Below are 18,932 nucleotides of genomic sequence, written 5' to 3'. Positions count from 1 at the left end.
CAAAAAGGTAGATGAGTCTTGAAATATTTCTTTAAAAATGATTAGAGGATATACTGGGCTTTTATAATGCCATTGAAAGAGCAATTTACAAGTGCAAATAACTTGGAAACTTGATATAGCTACATTAATGAGAAACATTTTTTTGTTGCAGTTTATTGAGGCCTGAGTGCCCATAATCCATATACATCGGTCTTGACTTTCCTGCCTGGAAGAGTGCTGAAATTAAATCTAACTTTGGATATCCAAAAAGGGCAGGGAAGGAAGGATGAAAATGTGGCATAAAAAGAACTTCAACTTTGTAGTGTACATATTGTAGTCCTCTGCAACATGAATGCTGACATAAATCAAGCTATCTAATTGTGCAGCTATTCAAGCTGTTTAACTTGAATTGCTGTGCAAATGCCACGTTATGTCTTGAATTAATAAAAGTTGACCTCTGGTTAATGCTTTGGTCATGCTGAACCTGAGAAATAAACTAGCCGTTCCCTCTTTTTAAACTGCACTATTGTGTGCTGTGGAGAAGGTCATGTGAGCCTTGTTAATATACAGAGCTTGTTTGCAGTAATTTACTGTCAGAATAGAACTCTATAGAATTTTTTTCAAGCCCTTAGGTTCTTATTGTTTGGCTATATTAAAAATCTGTTTATCACAATTGTCAAAACTTCTGCTTTTCTATAGGAGTTGAAAAAACGTGCACTGCCTCCACAGATTCTCCTTCATCAACAAATGAACTACCAGACTACTTCAAGTAAGTAAAGTGATAATTTAAAATCTCTTGTCATTTATTGAAGCAATTGAAAAATCACCTGTAAAAAGTCTAGTTTAGTTACAAAATTGAAGAACTACCAAAATGTAGTTGAAGAATAACAACAAATTCATTTATAATGGCAATTTCCTATAAAGGAGCTTGCTATTACTCTAAAATTACATTTTAAGTTAACCAGTTGCCTTATTTAAGTACCCTTAAGCTTTGAAATCTGAGCTTGTCCTTTAATTATTTTGAGAGAGAAAAAAATGTGAAGAACAATTTTTAATATGCTTTGGCAGATTTAAAAAGAAAAAAAAACACATGTAATTTAATTCTTCTTGAAGACCAAAATAAAAAGACATGAGAGTGTGTGCTGCTTTCTTTTTAGACAAAAGGAGAGCTGAATGCCAAAATACTGAGTATGCAAAGTTTGAATGAAGATCTTGTTTTCACTGCTTAGTACATCTAAGTTGGGAAGGTGGTGAAGGAAAATTAGCAAAATTTAAAGTCCAGCATTACAAAGTGCATATATATGAACTAGCAGGAGTTAACCATCAAAGTTACTTCTAAAGATGATGTAAATGATCACTGATGATTGGAAGCTACAGCAAAACAACCAATTTAACAACAGAATCATAGACCGAAGACCTAGAGATAAGAAAGAAACTTACATTCAGATTTTAATTTTAGCTTCTTAATGATAGCTGTGAAATAGGTACAAATGTGCTAAACTCATATATGAAATGTTGTGTATCTGTAGTGATTGGGATATTACACTCTTTACAATTGAAGAAAGAATTCCCAGTTAAGCTTAATTTTATCTTCTTCACAGATAGTCACACATCACATTAACATACCCCAAAATTAAAATTTACTTTCCATATAAAGAAATTTTTCATACTTCATTGCAGTAAGGCAGGTGTTAAGAAACTGGATTTGAAATGGCATAATAGTAGAATCAGTAGTTTGCTAAATGTTTGATTTTGGTTGTTTTCTTTTTTTTTTCTTTTTTTTTTTAGTTTATTGTTTTTGTTTTGGAATAATAAAACTAATTTTCAGTTAGAAGGATTATCCTTTACATTGTAAAATAGAGAAGTAGCTTCTGCCTATTTATTGCAGTGATATGATGTGGGCAGACAGAGTAAATCTTGTTTTGCAGAGCTCCAGTGTAGTGCTTGAAGCGTTAGGCTGAGAGTTCAAACCTGTGTTTAATTCCAAACCTTTCCTGGGTTAAAATAGATTCAGTTCTTTGATGTCTGCTTCCCATGTAAGCTGAAAGCAGTGATACTGAGCTTTCTAAGATGTCTTGAAATCTTTTGTCCTCACATAGAGAGATATACAACTGTTTTATGTAGTCTGATATTTCAGTTGGGTGCCTCTAAACTTTGCTAAAAAGGGAAAAAGATAGTGTAAGATTTCGTCAAGTTGTTTAAGTTCTGATTGGGTGTAAACACTTCAGTGGAGAATTCTTTGTGAAAGGAGCAACCTTTCAAATAATTGTACAGATAATCTACATGTTAGCTACAGCTTACTGGAAATAACTTACATAGATCTGCTTCGGGCATCTCATCTTGTCTTGAATAAAAGATTGAACCCTGGAACAAACCTGCGGTTGATCCAGTTTAAAGGATTTTGATAGTTTGTTTTAGCTCTTCTTTCTGCCTCCAAATACTACATAATTCATTAGTATAATACTAAAGCATGTTGAAGACAATTTCCTATCACAAATATTTAGTGAGTAAACTCGGAAGGGCAACCTCCCGGATCTGTTGGTTGAGAATAGAGAGAGGTGACTGTAGGTAGCTGTCTTTGACATAGCGATCATGAAATAGTTGACTTCATAATTTTTGGCATAAGGAAAAAAAGGTCAACACTCTCTATTTTAAGAAAGCAAACCTGGAGCTACTCAGGCAGCTAGTTAGCAGTGTCCTCTAGTAATTTGCTCTGAAGAGTCTCTCGTGGGTGCTGGTCACTTTCTTGGAATCAACTCTTGAAAGTCCAGAATCACTCAATTCCATTCTGCTGCAAGGCAAGCAAGCAGAGCAGAAGACAGACCTGGCTAAACAGAGAAGCTCTCATAGAATTAGGGCAGAAAACATAGAATCTCAAGCAGCAAAGTCAGGATTTATGGGGAGAGTACAGAGCTTCATTTACATCTGCAGCAGGGAGAAAACAGGAAAAGCAAAATCTCAACTTGAATTGATGCTGGCCACTGTGGTGTTGGACAACAAAAAGGACTTTTTCAGGTATGTCAAGAGCAAAGGGGGATCAAAGGAAAACACTGTACTGATAGTTGATACAGGTGACCAACAAATCATCAACAAAAGGGCTTAAGAAAAAGTAGAAGCATTTAATGACCTTTTGCCTCAGTTTTTAATAATGGCAGATCTTTGTCTGCCTGATCCTCTGACATGGAGGATCATGACTGGAGGCATGGCAGTAGAATTGTACAGTAACAATTTTACTCAGTGTTCATGAGTCCATGGACCAGGTGAGATTCACCTTCAGAGTACTGAAGGACTTACAAACATTAGTGCTGCACTTCTCTCAACCATCTTCTGAAGGTTGTGAGAGTCTGGGGAGGTCTCTGCTGACTAGCCTAAACTTGGAGACTAGCCAGCATTATAGCGATCTACAAAAAGAGTGTAGGAGAGGAGCCAGGAAACTACAGATCTGTAAATCTAACCTCAGTCCCTGGAGAAGTTACAGAGAAGATTGTCCTGGGGGATACAGGAAGTCAGTTAATGAACGAAGCTATTACCAGTCACAGTCAGTGTGGATTAATGAAGGGAATGTCCTGCCGTAATAATTTGATCTCCTTCTCTGATAACGTCGCCTGCTTGGTGAGTGGAGAGAAGGCAGGGATGTAATCTTTCTATATTTCAAGTAAGGCCTTTGGAGCAGTCCAACTGTGAGATAAGCAGGTTCACACTACACTGAGTGATGAACTGTCTCAACAGAAGAGCTCAAAAGGTTGTAGGGAATGGGCTACAGTCATCAATGGCATGAAGTTCAACAAAGGAAAATACCAGGTTCCTCACCTTGTCTGGTACAGTCTGGGATACAAGTGGCAGGAGAGCCTTAGCACTGGAGCAGCTTCGCCTTGATACTGTTTGCAGTTCTTGGCTCCGCAATCTAAAAAGGATGTTAAGGTCCTCAGAAACATCTAGAGGAGGGCAACAAAGCTGCTACCAGGACTGGAAGGCATATCTTATGGGAAGAGACTGAGGGCAATTGGGTTGTCTAGTCCAGAGAAGGCCAGAAGGTAACGTCATCGCTCTCTGCCACTCTCTGAGGAGGAGAAGCAGAGGGAGGCACTGGGCTATGTTCCTGGTATCTGATGGGAATGGCACAAAGATGCCAAGGAAAGGTTCAGACTGGACGTTAGGACGTTACCAAGAGGCTTGTCAAACTCTGTAGCAGGATTCCCAGAGAGGTGGTGGATGCCCAATGCCTGACGGTGTTTGATGCATTTGGATAATACCCAGAATAACATGCTCTAACTTTTGGTTAGCCTTGAAGTGGTCAGGCAGTTGGACAAGATGATTTCTGGAGGTCTTTTCCAAACCGAACTATTTCATTCCATTTGTGTTCAAACATGACTAGTCAAATTATAACAGCAGTCCTGAGTTCACAAATCAACTTCCCTCATTGTCATGCTCAGCAGAACTTCCAGCATGGGGCAAGCATATGTTAGCTACAGTCTTTTGTTTGTGTCTCTATGAGACCTTGCTCTTCTCTGAAGCTGAAGTTCTGTTTTGAGAATCTTTCGGTGCTTTTGTCACATAACCAGTTTGTTGCTCACAGCACATCCTGCTGAAGTGCTTGGGCCCTTGCTGGTGTCTCTGGATAAAGACAAAGTAGTCAATTCCTAACCTTCAGAACAGTTAGCACTGTTCTTGCAGAGGAGGTAAGGCAGGGCAGAGTTCAGCAGTTAACCACTCCCTCACTGCATCTGTTTGATACCATGAAGTGTCTTTTGTATAAGATTGAATATGCATTTGTGTTTTCTGCTAGAAAATACATAGCTATAGTCTCGTATGAGCAACGCCAGAGTTATAAGGATGACTTCAATGCAGAGTATGACGAATACAGGAGTTTGCATGCTCGAATGGAGAGTATCGCCAGAAAATTCATGAAGCTTGATGAACAGCGAAAGCAGCTTGTTCCAGGGTCCAAGGAATATCAGGTAAAGAAGAGTAAAATCATGAAGACTGCATCTTATTTCCATCTTTATATCCTACAGAATTCTGTATTTTCCGCATAGGCACATGCTTCAGTTTTGCAATCCGGTAAATTACGTTGACATGATTTTAAAGTGTCCAAGGGAGACCAAGTAACTAGTTGTATGTTAGGAGCTACCAGATTGGCTGTAGTCTTACTGACTGCCTCACAGCATCCTGGTGAAGTAAGAGAGTACTGATGCACTGATGAGAAAGGAGAAGAACCAAAGGACCATAATCCCTAGGCTTTGCTGACCTGCTATTTCCCATTGTTTAAAGGGCGCAAGTTTATTTTGTATACTTAACAAGATGTGCAGTCGCAAACTTGTTTGGCTTCTAACTGTAAATTTTAGCAAAGAAGGGTATTAAAAACTTTGCATTCCAGCTTTCAAGCCTGGGATGATATTATTTGGACATGTAAATTCCAAATGCTCAGTGCTGGAATTCTTAAATTCTCCGTGTGTGCTGAGGATGTTTGGTAGCATCTGGCTAGCTTTTATAAGTTTTTGCACAGATTGCAAATGTATTTGTGAGCGCAGGGAGTATTTTAAAATCTCTGGTACTGCTCAATCAGATAAAGGAGAGAAGCTTTACAGAACTCACGTACATGGTCTGACCCTACACTGGCTAACTCTTAACTTCTGTGCCTTCACAAAACCATGTAACAAGTCATTTAGCACTTATTTGAAGACTCCACCCAAGTGAGCTCTCTGTAAAAGCAAGTATTTTACAGTGGCGTGAATGACTTCACAAAGGGAATCTTCAAACGCATTTTCTTCCTGTTGCTTGTTTACAGAGTTAATTGCAGATCTGGGCTGTGTTCTGTGTTTGTTAGTCTGTGTTTTTTCGTGACTCAGAAGAGTGATGACTCTTGGATAAGAAAATATCTTGAGTAAAACTTCATTTTAATGCTTTATTTGGTTATATTTTCTAGTAGTAATGAACTGTTCTTCATATTGTTTTCACATTTCAATTTTTTTTTTTTTTTAAGATGCTTCATGAGGAAGTCCTAGAAGAGTATCGAAAGGTACAGCAGGTATGTGTAGCAGCAGGTCTGTGAGAGTTATAAACTGCTGGAATGGACTGATGGCCATTTTTAAGTAAAGGACAGGAAATACTAAACTTCAGATACTTTCATGCCCTAATTTTCTTTTTATCTTTACAGTCTAGTCCCAACTATCGTGAAGAGAAACACAGATGTGAATATCTCCATAACAAGCTGTCTCACATTAAAAGACTTATAGGTGAATTTGACCAACAGCAATCAGAGTTACGGCACTAATCTTCTGCTTGGACCAGCACATGTGAATGAATGGAAACTTATTTATTTAAAATTCCATATGAGTTGCTCTAAGATTCTAGGATTGAACTTCTGCATTACAAAAGTTTTTCAGTATTAGTATACTTGAGTTGACTACTTCTGTTGTTGATGTTGTTTATATGCATATTTGAAGCTGCTTTCTCTGGTCCCTTTTATTCTTCAAGACTTATGTTTGTCCATTTAAATCATTTTATCAGTAGGTGCTGGGACCCAGTACATCTACTGTGAAGTTGTGCACATTTTAAGAAAATAGTGTAGCGAACTGAAATACTTTTGGATAAATATAAGGCTATTTTTCTGACCTTTCTTGTTAACGCAAACTCTTTGCCTTAAATGGTAGAAGGTTTAGAAATTTGCACAAAAAAAAACCACAAAAAAAAAACCACAAAAAACAAAAATATTGTTTTGGAGGGTTAAAAAGGTGTTGTATATAAGTCTATATACAGCCTGTCTTTGTTACTAGAGAAACTCATCACTGCAACTTAAACCCCCCATCGCAATGGTTGCCTTAAGGTGTTGGCTTGTGTGTATTCAGTGTAGTTAAATTATTAGCTACACTGCTTCCCGCCTTGCTGAAACACCTGGGAAGCACTACATGGCCTACCAGTGTCTGAAAGTGTGTGCCTGTTCTGTGTGTATGCAAAAATGTGTGGGTGTGAGCATGCATGATGAGGAGGGGAAAAAAAAAAAGAAAAAAAAAAGCTGCTACTCCAACTACTCTAAGTAGGCCAGACATCGCTCAGGTTAAAACAACTGACGAGTGTTCCTCTAAGTTTTTTCCTATAAAATTGCTACTTCTATTGTGGAAGATGAGAGCATTTCCATTTCAATAGTTTGTCAGCTTTATTAATGTTGGTAAAATTGATACTTTACAAAAAATTAAACAGATATATAGTTTTGGGGCAAAATTATAAAACTAAACATGTAGGCTACCTATTTATATACTGCTATAAAGTATTTTTTGAAGAGAGTAATGCAAAGAAGCTATTGCCTACATGAAATGTATATTTAAAAATTTCTGTCCTGGGTGCCAGGAATATAACAAAGAACAGATGTATTTAACTATGAAATACTGTGATCACAAAACAGCACAAATTTTCATTTCATGCAGTTTTTATTTTATTTTGATTTAAATCATTGCTTGCTTTGTCATGTGAAAACACGGGTTATCTGGTCAGAATGGAGCAAAATCTTACTTTGTCTTATGTTTGTCTTTTCAAAATACAGCCAATTGAAAAGGGAAGCACTATGTTTACAAATATGATTTTGGAATGTTTGCCAAAATAGTGGTAATATCTCTAATAAACTTTATCTCCAGCATTAAAAATAAAAAAATAAAACAAAACAAAATAAAAACAAACAAAAAAAGACCAACAAAAAACAACAACAAAGAAAAACTAATCCAAACTGTTGTACATCATTGTAAACCAGAAAATGTTTGAAAATATGCATTCAAGTAAATGGGAATTTGAATTTTTGCCTTGAATATGTTGGCTCAGATATCTTGCTGAGTTCATCATGAAGATGAACTAGCATGCAGAAGCATTCCTTTCTGTTGCGTGACTTCTATGACATATTTGAAGCCAAGCTGATTCTGGATCCCTTGGCTTAACCTTCACATTTCAAATGGCAATGTGAAGGGATGACCTCTTGCTTAACAGTAAGAGCAGAATTCATCTGGGCTCAAACATTGAGGCACACGGACAACAGTGCCTAAGTCTCAGTGCAGGAGCTTTTATCTGTGCTGCATCTGCATTGGATGGCTGGATTTCAACCCAACTTTCAATGAAGTTTCTTCTCAGATTAAAACAATGGAAAGCTTCTTATACTGTTTTGGCAGTGCAGTGCTCTTCATCTAAACTGTTTGTACAGATCTTACTTCAGCTGCCGTTGTGAGACATTCAGTAATGGTATACAGCTGTCCAAATGTGTTGTTACTATTTGTTGTACTACTACTATGTAAATGAGATTAGTGTAGTTAACAAATTTTTCTCCTCCTTTTATGTGAAAAGATTGACTCGTATTTGCATGCATCTTCTGGTTTACTACCTGTGTATCTGTTGCAGCTGGAGGCTAATGCTACTTGAGAGGTCCACCACTGTGCATCACCATGAGATCTGACAAGCTACTGTAAAGACCTTAATTGAAGGTTTTGCTCATTTGCATCAAGCATTTCTTAAGCCTTGCAAGTATACCAAACAGCCTATGTAAATTTATGGCACTATTTTGCAATACATATCTCTTGTTGCCCGTGAGCTGTCATTCCTGTTTGGCAGATGTGGAAGAACCCACTGACTCTAGGCCTGTGACTTTATTGCCCTGCCCCATACAAGTGTCCTGCTTGCTCAGAGGAGCAAGCACTGCAGATGGCGGCATGTTGGCTGGGGATACACTACAACAGGTCTGGAGCAAATGACTGATGGAGAGGAGCAGATGCTCCTTCTCCTGAAAGGAAGCTGGATCTCACTGCAGTTTCAAACAACATCGAGACATGAGTGGGCATCAGCCCTCTCCAGCTGTCTGGAAAAAGAAAAATCACAAGTTATGAGGACTGGTTTCCCATCTTGTTATGGTTTGTAGGGGGAAAACAATGCCCAAAGAAAACTTTTTTGAAATAGTAGCTATGCTCTAAACCATCATGGGAAGCAGAGCAATGTTGACTGCTTTCAAGTCTTCATTTGATCTTGTCACTAATCTAAAAGTAAAAATATTTGAAAGCGTTTTGTAAAACATGTACGTAAGTATTGGAAGCAAAGTTGTTTCAATAAGTTTTAAACAAGTTGGGTTAAAGTGTTGATATTGTAACCTTGTTCGTTTGTTAGCTTTCCTTAAATAGCGTTGTTACAACCAGTCTTTCTGGATATGTTAATGGTGATTCATGTGAAGACTTATGGCTACTTTAAACTATGATTCTTCTCAGAAGTTTTGCACTACTCTGTATACCTGAAGGGAAAGGGATATGGCCAGAAGTAGCCTTCTTCTTGGGAAGGATATGGAATTGTTTAAGGGAGGGCAGCATCTGGGAAACATGAAGGCTTACAACAGGACTTTCCTGTGACTTCCCTTTCTGATTCAGAGTACTGTAAAACTTTTTTTCAATTGTTTCCATGCAAACTGTATTAAAACTGTGTGCGTGAAACTTGGGGCATTCTGTCAATGAACATTTGAGCCATTGTTGCCCTTCTGTTCTGCATCAACTTAAGTTCAATAAAATGTTCACTTTGCAACTCTGGGGTGTGGGGCTGTCCTTGCCTGTGAGTGGCACTGCTTGGGAATGTGGGCAGGGCAGGGAAGTGAGCACCATTCACAGAACAAGGTCAGAAAGCAGGAGGGGCATTGCTGCAGCCTTCGTTGAGCACCAAGCTGTCCTTGGCTGGAGAATCACCCATGCTTAGCACAGTCCCTAACCCAAAAAAGCGAAATGTTCACTTGCCAATTTGCAGTGGCTCTTTTTCCTATCCTTCTGAGCCCGAAGTTCCTATCTACTTCTACTTTACATTCACAGCGAAGGGTTCTGGCAAAACACTTTGATATTGAGCACAGTCAGGTGTTTGGAGAGATGGTGAAGATCATGGGGCTTTCTTCAGCCAATGCATGTGCTAAGGGCAAGGGAGGAGGTGGCAGTACTCTCAAGAGTCTCACTAATTTTGTGAGCTAACTGTAGCATTTTCTGTGATAGAACGTGCTTGTCTCTTGGTCAGTAGCTATTGTTACAAGATGGCTGCATCATTCTGAACAGTTAATTGTTAGTTGCAGAACTGAGCCATAGATGAAAGTTTTACAAGCTGGTATCTTTATTTTGCTTTGTGTTTCACTGCTCTCTTAAAATTTTTTTAGGATGTGAAAATTCCACATATTTGATAGCCATGTGCATTTCTAGCTGCCATTCAGCCTAACTTCTTAATGCTAAACCAAAACCAAAGTCATACACATGCCACTGCTGAAACCACAAACTCTCTTTGAAACCCTAAAGCCAAAACACTTCTGAGGCTTTCACTTTAAAATATCACTGACCCAGTAAGTTAAATTTGCCATGTCTAAAATCTTACAACTGATGGCACATACAGATGTAGTAGTCATGCACAGAAGTGCGTGCAGGAGAATTTCAAGGGATACAGAGATGGTGAAGGGTTCTGAGGGCAAGACGTATGAGGAGCAGCTGCGGTCCCTGGGTGTGCTCAGTGCAAGGCAGAGGAGCTGAGGGGAGACCTCATGGTGGCTGCAGCTCCTCACAGGGAGCGGAGGGCAGCGCTGAGCTCTGCTCTGTGTGACAGCGACAGGGCCTGAGGGAACGACGTGGAGCTGTGTCAGGGGAGGGGCAGCTGGGGGACACGGAAAGGGTCTGCACCAGAGGGCGGTGGGCATGGAACGGGATGCAGAGGGTGGTGGGAGTTCAAGGAACATTATGGAGAATGCCCTTGACACAGGGTTTGGATGTTGGATGGTACTCTGTGGAGTTGGGAGTTGGATGCAATGATCATTATGGATCCCATCCAACTTGGGCACAGCAATTTTCTTATGATTAGATGACTAAAATTTTAAACCTTTATACATTGCTAATGCTAATATTAAACAGGACAGGAACTTCCCTGTCTTTCCAAAGGCCAGGAGATGCTCAGGATCCAGGGGCTGAGCACTATGGATTTTCTGACAGCTCAACAAACAGAGCCTCCATTAGATCTGGTTTGCTTTGGTGCTCCAACCACCTCAGCACACTGCTCAGAAAATTACTATGATGTTACAAAACCAGCTTGATTGTAAGGCACTCATGATCATTCTGGAAAAATGCTGAAAACAGCATGCACAAACCTAAGGAGACACTGTGGTCTACAGAATTTTCTCATGTATGAACATGAGTTTTTCTGCTCTCAAAGATAATGAGGCTCCCATGGCTCAGACTCTCTTGGCTATTTTTTCACATTAACAGAGTGTGACTGGATGCTTAAAAGAACTAGTGTAATTGCTTGTTATGTGCATGCCAGCACTCCAAAATTTATCCTGAATGAGTCTGCTGGGAACTTCATATGCTCATCTTCACCCTGACATTCCCAGGTAAATGTCCAGATCACAAGATAAATTTTTCAGATTAGGAAACATCTGGTCTCCTTCCCCAAACACAAAGCCCAGAACCAGGGTATGCCTTTCCAGAATCATACAATTGTTTGAGCTGGACAGGACCCTTAAAGGCCCTTGCAGCGAACAGGGACCTACAGTTGGATCAGGTGCTCAGAGCCCCATCCCACCTGACCTTGAGTGCCTCCATGGTTGAGACATCCATCTCTCTGGGCTTTACTGTGCTTCACTGTGGGTTTCAGTCTTTCACCACTCTGTTCCTTCACTGTGCCTGAGCTTCCTCCTCCTTTATAAACATGGCATCCCTGTGCACAGATTAGGAACACCTTGCAGGTTTGGTGAAACGTATGCTTTTAATATACTTGTTTTACTAGTAATAATACTGGATACTAGAACCACTCAGCAAAAAAAAAACCTATAAGGACATCTCTTCATAAGGAAGCCAAAAATGCTGATGTGGAGCAGAAGAATAATCAGAAGTTGAGTTGCTGAGCTACCACTCCAGACAAGTACAGCAACCACCTTGTTACCATCAAAACATCTCCTACTACCACTACTGTACCATGTACCTGAGTGCAAGACAGTCCCAGGTAACCCTTAATGATGGATAATCTTTTCCAGTGTCCAAAACAAGATGCCAGCTGTTGCCACTACTGTCTGCAGATCCTGTTTTATTTCATGATTTCTAAACATCCATCCAGCCCTTTCTGCAGCAAATTGCTTTCAGTTGCACATTTTTTCTCACAACACAGTCAAAATTTCATCACACCTGGGTTCTCACAGGTTTACAGTAGTGACAGTAGAGATAAGATAAAGCAAGCAGGACCCTTGACCAAAATGCTGCTCATTCCCACAGCATTGAATAAGGCTGACAGTCAGTTACAGACAGAGAGACTGTATTCATAAAGCTCCTTCAGGTCTGAGAAGGAGCTTTACCACAGGACAAGATGGACAGAATGGGAAGCTGGAGGTGACCAGACATTTGGCAGAGAGGGGTCAGAGTGCCTCAGAGGTGCAAGAGGAAGGTTGCCCCTAGAATATCTTGCAGCGCTGTAAGTAGCAAGCAAAGATCATGCAGAAGAATGTGGAGCAGTACACATAGTTAGTCTTTCAAGATTACTTTAGCACTGATAAGAGAACAATAGTGTGATGTCTGGGAACAATGGCAATGGCCCAGAGCACAGTTGTTATGTGCTTTCCCTGTGAAAGCCACTTCCTAGCTATCTGGCAGATAAGGGCCACCGTTTCATCCTGAAGTGTATTTTCTGACTAGAAAGATATGCATGCATCCCAAGTCAGCATCACCACATCACTTGAGCAGCTGCTGCTCATGCCTCACACTTACCAGGGCCATGCTCTGCACCCTGGCAAGGAGCTGGTGGTAGCAGCACCTGCTCTCCTTCTGCACAACATGCCCATTTGCTCATATCAGCCACGCTTATCGCAATAAGGAAAATACATAAACTACTGATAGAGAAACACCAGAATGTAGGATGCTGACCTCTAAAGACTTGAGGACCTGGAGTAAGAAAACACTATAAAGTATTCCCAACTCACTGCACTGGAAAGTAGTGCACAGAACAGACTGTCAGCTCCAGCCAAACTCATCATGGAGAGAAGAGCATCAAAGGGCACCCAAGCCTCAACATCTAAGAAGGTGTTTATTTGGTTACAGAATGCTACTGACAACAGTCTTTTGGGCACTGCCCTTCTCCCTCTCTTCTCACAAAACCTTACCCCGGAGGGCAATCAGACCCAGGCTGTCTCACCCTCCCTTTCTTGAGAAATCCTTAAGGTTGCATACAGAGCATCCAATGCACTGACATTTATGGGACAGATGGTGAGAAATACTGAGGTAGAAGAGGAAGCTAAGCAGCTACTTCCATGTTAGGGAGTTGGGATGACACCTGGAGAGCACAGCAAACCTCAGCAAAGTGGCTGGAACCAAACTGACATGGTGGCTAGACATCTTCACATCTTGAGTCTAGTCTTCCTGAAACAGCAGAGTCATACTGGCAAGCACTGTAGGCAAACAGACTGATTGCTGAATAGAAGATTTCCATCCTCAGTAATTGTCAGTCAGCATCTTGCATAAAGTTTTTTCAGATTATCTGTAAAGATGTATATATAGATAATCATTCCTTCTACGACTGTTCCCTCCGAGCAGGATATCAGAAGAGCATTCCAGAAGCACAGCAAATTTTCTTCAATTTCTGCAAATAGCTGCTGAAAATAAAAAGGAATTTTCATTGGCCATGAATTCTTATTATAAATAACCAACTTTTCCTATGGGAAAAGAAAAGGAAGGAAAGGGAAAAGCAGGGAAGGGGAGGCTTTGCTGCAACCAGTAGGAAGAGTGCTTGTTTGCTGATCTCCTTGTGACCACACAAGAAGAAGAATTAACTGAGGACTGGAATTAAAAGTTATGGTAGTGATGAAGCTCACGGAGCCATGTTCTTATACAGTGAATTTTCTTAGGTTGACAAAAGAGTATGCCTCAGGTATTGGGCCTTGAGACAAAATGCTCAGGAAGCAGATCAAAACCACCAGCTCTTTCTGATCAGTGTTTGAAAATCTCCCATTCACAGAGGAAACAAGTGTTCTCAGAACTGAGGTATGGGTGGAAGAACAATGCTGGAACATAGGAACACATGTTCCTCAAACCAGCATCAAAAGCCAGCAGCCATGAGCAGTGTGCTGACCTGACCCTTGGCAGAAAGGCTGATTTATATAAACACCTTGGAGGGGCTCCAGGCTGCACCTGACATCCACCAACTCTCCTGGTGGTCACATTTTTCTAAGCAAGTGCAGAGAAGCTGGTTGTTTTTTTTTTCTTGTGACCTTGGTAGCTCAGAGGGTGACTTGCAGAGCTGTGTTTATGCTGTTTCCAATAGTGACCATTGCTCTGATTCCCTTCTGGTCTTCTAACAGGGGGAACTGCCATGAGAAATAATCTCATGAGCTACTGCTAGAGTCACAAGGATATACATAGCATGGAAAGCAAAAGAATTGTGTGACAGGAAGACGCAGACCTGATTTTGTCTGAATTTGATCTCCTGCATCACCAACTAAGTAAGGAAAACTTGAAACTGGGTTTTTTTTCTCTAACATTTCAAAGAAAGCAGGGTGATTTTCTTCCTAAGGAGAACCTGCATCTTTCAGGGTTTATTTTATTTTAATTCAATAAATCCCCACAGCAGTGCTGCGAACTAGGCATTAACAGTTAAATTTTAGCCATTTTAAAGCAAGGAGCTCATGTGAGTATGTAACGTTAGCGGAAGGATTTCTATGAAATGGCAGCAGGTTAAAGTCTTTGGTGAGTAAATACTGACCACCACCAAAGTTAAAGGCGGGAAGTAAACACCGAGCACAGCAAGGGACAGTGCCTCAGCTAGAACAAGGGCAACAATCTCACATCTCCCTGGAGTCTTTGTCCCTGCAGGGTGACAGGCTGCTGACATGCTGCAAAACCTCTCCCTAGAACCATCCATCCCCGGCCCTGCTGCCTGTGCAGCTGCCATGGAGCATATGTACCTTCTCCTTTCTTTCTTTCTTTCTTTTTTTTTTTTTTCTTTTCAGGATGGTGATGCTTTGTTTTGCTGTGGTTTTTTTGTTCATTTCGTTTTGGTGTTGTTTTTTTTTTATTTCTGGGTGGTATTTTTTGTTTTGTCTTTGTTTTTGTTTGAGTGGGGAGCGGGAGCAATAACCCACAGAATCCTCAAGCATCTCTAAGGAAGATACCTCTTCCAGATTATTTTTCTTCTCTTATTTCTGAGCAGATAACAGACTTTCCTTCAGCAGCGGGAAAAAATTTAATTGCAGCATTCATCCTTCTTGGATGATCCAGTGATAATCAGACAGAAAAGACAAATCTGTAGGAAGTCAGAATTTATTAATTCTAGCACCCACAAAAACGACTTTTTTTCAGCTCAAATTGCTTCATTACGTCAAAAGTGACTAATAGCACTTTTTGCCTCTTGCCTCAGCTGTGGAATACTTTCAACAAAAGGAAGTTGTGAACCTGAGAGCATCCAGGCAGACGAGATCACCCCTATCAAGGAGCTCCTGCCACAATTGGACTCCCGTTCAACCAGCAGCAAAGCCCCCAACTCACTGCCCTATCACAGAGCATTTAAGTCAACGCTGACTTTCCTTGCTGGATGAAGAACTTTGGGAAGCAAGTAACAAGAAGAGAGATGACTAGAGAAGGAAAATGAGAGCAACAAAATGAAGACAGTCACAAGAATACTTCAACAAGGACACAGCAAGCTGTCCCTGCTTCCAGGAGCGAGGCTGGGTTAGCTTGCCTTTCTGGGCTACCCTGCCAACACCTGGCACACTCCCTGCCAGAATTTAGCCCTTTCCTGTGTTTACTCAGCACAGCCAAGCACAGGGCTGCATGTTTTTCCAGGGTACAGTGGCAAAATACTGTAACAATATCTACCATTGTTCTTCACTAGAAATGAGCTGCACCATGGCTACCAGAAGGCTCAGTTTTCCCCAGGCACCCCAAAGTTCAGCCCAAAGATCTGCCAGCAAGATAGCCTCCTGGAAAAACCTTGCAGGATGCGCAGGATGTGTCTGAGCCAGGCACATTGCAAAACCACCTTTGATCTCAATTACATCCCCAAAGCTCTGAGATGACGAGGAAAAAAATTCCGTAGAAAGATTTGCCATGTTTTTTCAGGTCTTAAAACCAACCCAAGCCTGTTTCTCACCAGGCTGGGCAGTGCTTTCACCCTTACCTGTCTGACCTGCAGCACAGCACTGCAGCTTCCTCTACCCTCTGCTCCAGGCTCTTCTCGTCCCGGTGGGCACCTGCTCCTGCACCTCACCTGCTTGCTTTGGTGGAGGGAGCAGGGATCTGCTGTCTGATCAGGCAGAGTCTGCCTTTTTCCCACCACTGGGATGAAGTTTCTGCAGTTCAAAAGAAAGGGGGTGCTGGATCTCCTATGATTTCAGATTTTCTGCAGAGACTGCTTCTTGTCTGCCCATGGAAAATTTCCTCCAGGACAAAGATGTTTTGAGTCAACGACCCAGTGTTTGCTGAAAAGCACTGCCAGCTCTTTCCGGAGGCATAATGTTATGGAAAGAAAACAGGCCAGGCTGCCTCGGAGAAGGACAGCATGGCTTGTTTGTTAGAGGTCAGGCTGCATCCCACTCAGCCTCCCTGTGCTCCCAGTGCTCAGGTTTCAAAGCTTCATGGCTGCTCATGTCTCTGCTGTCCAAGGAGCATTTCACATGGCCCACAGTGAGTCACTGCAGGAACAGACAACAGGGCATGGAGAGAACTCAATAGTGTTGACTTAGGAACTGCAAATGCAGAAGTTTTGCATGAAAATCTTGAGCCTGAGAACATCTTCAACAAGATTTTGGTCAAAAAAGACATCCAAACTAGGCGCAAATCTGGGTGCATATCATGAAAGAGACTCACTGTATGGAAGTGGCTGAAGCAATAGGGGCATCCTCAGGTCATTTGGAAGGGGAGCTTTTTACATAACTATTATAAATGGTTTATCCTTATAACAACTCCTCAGCAGAAAAGTTACCCTGATGATCCTCACACACCTCACCCTGCCTCCTCTGCATCCTGACATGCAACACTTCACAACATGGTGCAGCTCCCCCACAAACACAAGGAAAGAACAGAATCACTTAATATATTAATTGTGCTTTGTTATTATAATCAGAAAACTCTTCCTGTTTATGCATAGACAAATCAGACAGCTGCACCACTAGTAGCACTAACAGTTCAGATTGTTTCAGCATGACAAGCCAGCTTTATGAAGGTGCTCTTGCCGCAGTGGTGCAGCCGATGATGGGTTCCACACAATCATCTTTGCCTTTCTGTTTTCCACCTGTATACCTGCAGTTTGTGCACTGCTGGAAAAGAGAAATCTAGAAGCTCAACAACACTGCAAATTCCCAGCAGCTTCAAACACAAAGCAAACTTTGATGAAGTAAAGAGCACATTGCCTCTCATGTTTTCTAGACACAGCCTTTGGCAGGCCACAGAGTTGCAGTATAAGCGTAAAATTTTGAAGGTGCAGGATTCTTTTATTTCTTCTTTCTAAGCCACCTGCTGCAGCATACATAAAATTAACTTGATAGTTTGTTTTTCTGCACTTTCACTGCAACCTGAAGTTGCCTTTACAAAACACAGCCCTTTTCAGTTGCCTTCTCCCATTCCTCACACCTCATCTCCAAGAAAAAAATCAGATTTGTATTGAGTATATGAATCACAGAATCGTACAATCATTTGAGCTGAAAGGAACCATTAAAAGGCATCTCGTCCAACTCCCCCACAGTGAATAGGGACACCTACAGCTCCATCAGGTTGCTCAGAGCCTCATCCAGGCTGACCTTTACTATCTCAGGAAGGGGGCATCCTCCACCAATCTGGGCAACTTGTGCCAGTGCTTCAACATCCTGATTGTAAAAATCGTTTTCCTTATACCCACTCTAAATCTCCCCTCTTTTAGTTTGAAACATCTCCTTACTCTGCCACTGCTGACCCTGCTAAAGAGTCTGTCCCCTTCTTATAATCCTCCTTTATATACTGAAAGTCTGCTCTCAGGTCACTTCGCAGCCTTCTCTCCAGGCTGAACAACCCCAGCTCTCTCAGCCTGTCCTCATAGGAAAGATATTCCATCCATTGGATCATTTTTTGTGGCTCTCCTTCAGATGTGCTCTAACAGGTCCATGTCTCTCCTATTCTGAGGACTCCACAGCTGTACGCAGTACTCCAGCTGAGACCTCACAGTGGAGAGCAAAGGGGCAGGATCAACTCTCTTGACCTGGTGAAACAGAGTCAAAGTTCATAGGAAAAGTAATTTTAAAGGTTCTTATAGAAGTTCCATGGTAATTCAGGCAAAAATCAAAGAGAAATAAACCAAGACAGGAATTTGCTGCTCTTACATTTCACAAAGAGCAAAACAGGGTCTCCAATCTCTGTCTCATTTTTCCAGATTCCAAGTCCCTGGGAGCTAAGCCATGGTTTCTGGACTCACTTGGAGGGGGCTGTGCTCCCATTTAGCAGCTGCATGGGCAGCAATTCCCTGCAGCTCCCAGCTGCACACATCTGGCACCACCAGCAGGGCATGGCTCCAGGGAGGCTCTACTAGGGCGCAGACTGCTGGGAAAAACAGAATCTTTACTTCTTACTTTCTGGGAATCCCAATAGGAAGCACGGGAGTAACATAGAGACAAGTTATGGCAATTGTTAATCCTAGCCACCACAAACCAGGAATTTTCATGTGAGAGTGCATGGAAGACTGCAGAGCCCATTTGTAACTGGCCTCTGGATTTTTGCATGTGGTATCTTTTGTGTTCAAGGGTAATTACAGATTGAGTTCCAGATCTCGGTAACTAATTTACATAAATATCTTCTGCACAAACAAATTGAGGCAGGACTGATGTTCTCCACAGGGGTATTGTTAGGTTAGGTCATGGAGATGCCCACTAACTGGGGCAAACAGTAAAGCAATTATGGCAATTCATCTTTCATTATTAATTTATCATGCAAAATACTTTTCTTTCTCCCAATTCCAGTTAGGAGTAAAAGGAG

The 18,932-nt window shown here is 41.3% G+C and overlaps 1 protein-coding gene and 1 long non-coding RNA gene across 2 annotated transcripts in view; one reads left to right on the top strand and one right to left on the bottom strand.

Annotated features, from left to right (window-relative positions):
* Positions 1–9,519, top strand: part of ELL2 (elongation factor for RNA polymerase II 2) — a 49,144-nt gene extending 39,625 nt beyond the window's left edge. Inside the window, exons 9-12 of the mRNA XM_085212992.1 lie at positions 679–748; positions 4,766–4,937; positions 5,963–6,007; positions 6,137–9,519. Coding sequence (XP_085069118.1) covers positions 679–748; positions 4,766–4,937; positions 5,963–6,007; positions 6,137–6,253 — 404 coding nt within the window. The 3' untranslated portion in view covers positions 6,254–9,519. The remainder of the gene's footprint in view (positions 1–678; positions 749–4,765; positions 4,938–5,962; positions 6,008–6,136) is intronic.
* Positions 8,793–18,932, bottom strand: part of LOC146542273 (uncharacterized) — a 21,591-nt gene continuing 11,451 nt past the window's right edge. Inside the window, exon 3 of the long non-coding RNA XR_014880365.1 lies at positions 8,793–13,591. This is a non-coding gene — a long non-coding RNA (uncharacterized LOC146542273). The remainder of the gene's footprint in view (positions 13,592–18,932) is intronic.

Source organism: Meleagris gallopavo, chromosome Z (genome assembly GCF_905368555.1).
Source record: "Meleagris gallopavo chromosome Z, MGAL_WU_HG_1.1, whole genome shotgun sequence".
Taxonomy (NCBI): domain Eukaryota; kingdom Metazoa; phylum Chordata; class Aves; order Galliformes; family Phasianidae; genus Meleagris; species Meleagris gallopavo.
The sequence above is the reverse complement of the archived record's forward strand: the minus strand, read 5'-3'. Positions and strand labels throughout refer to the sequence as shown.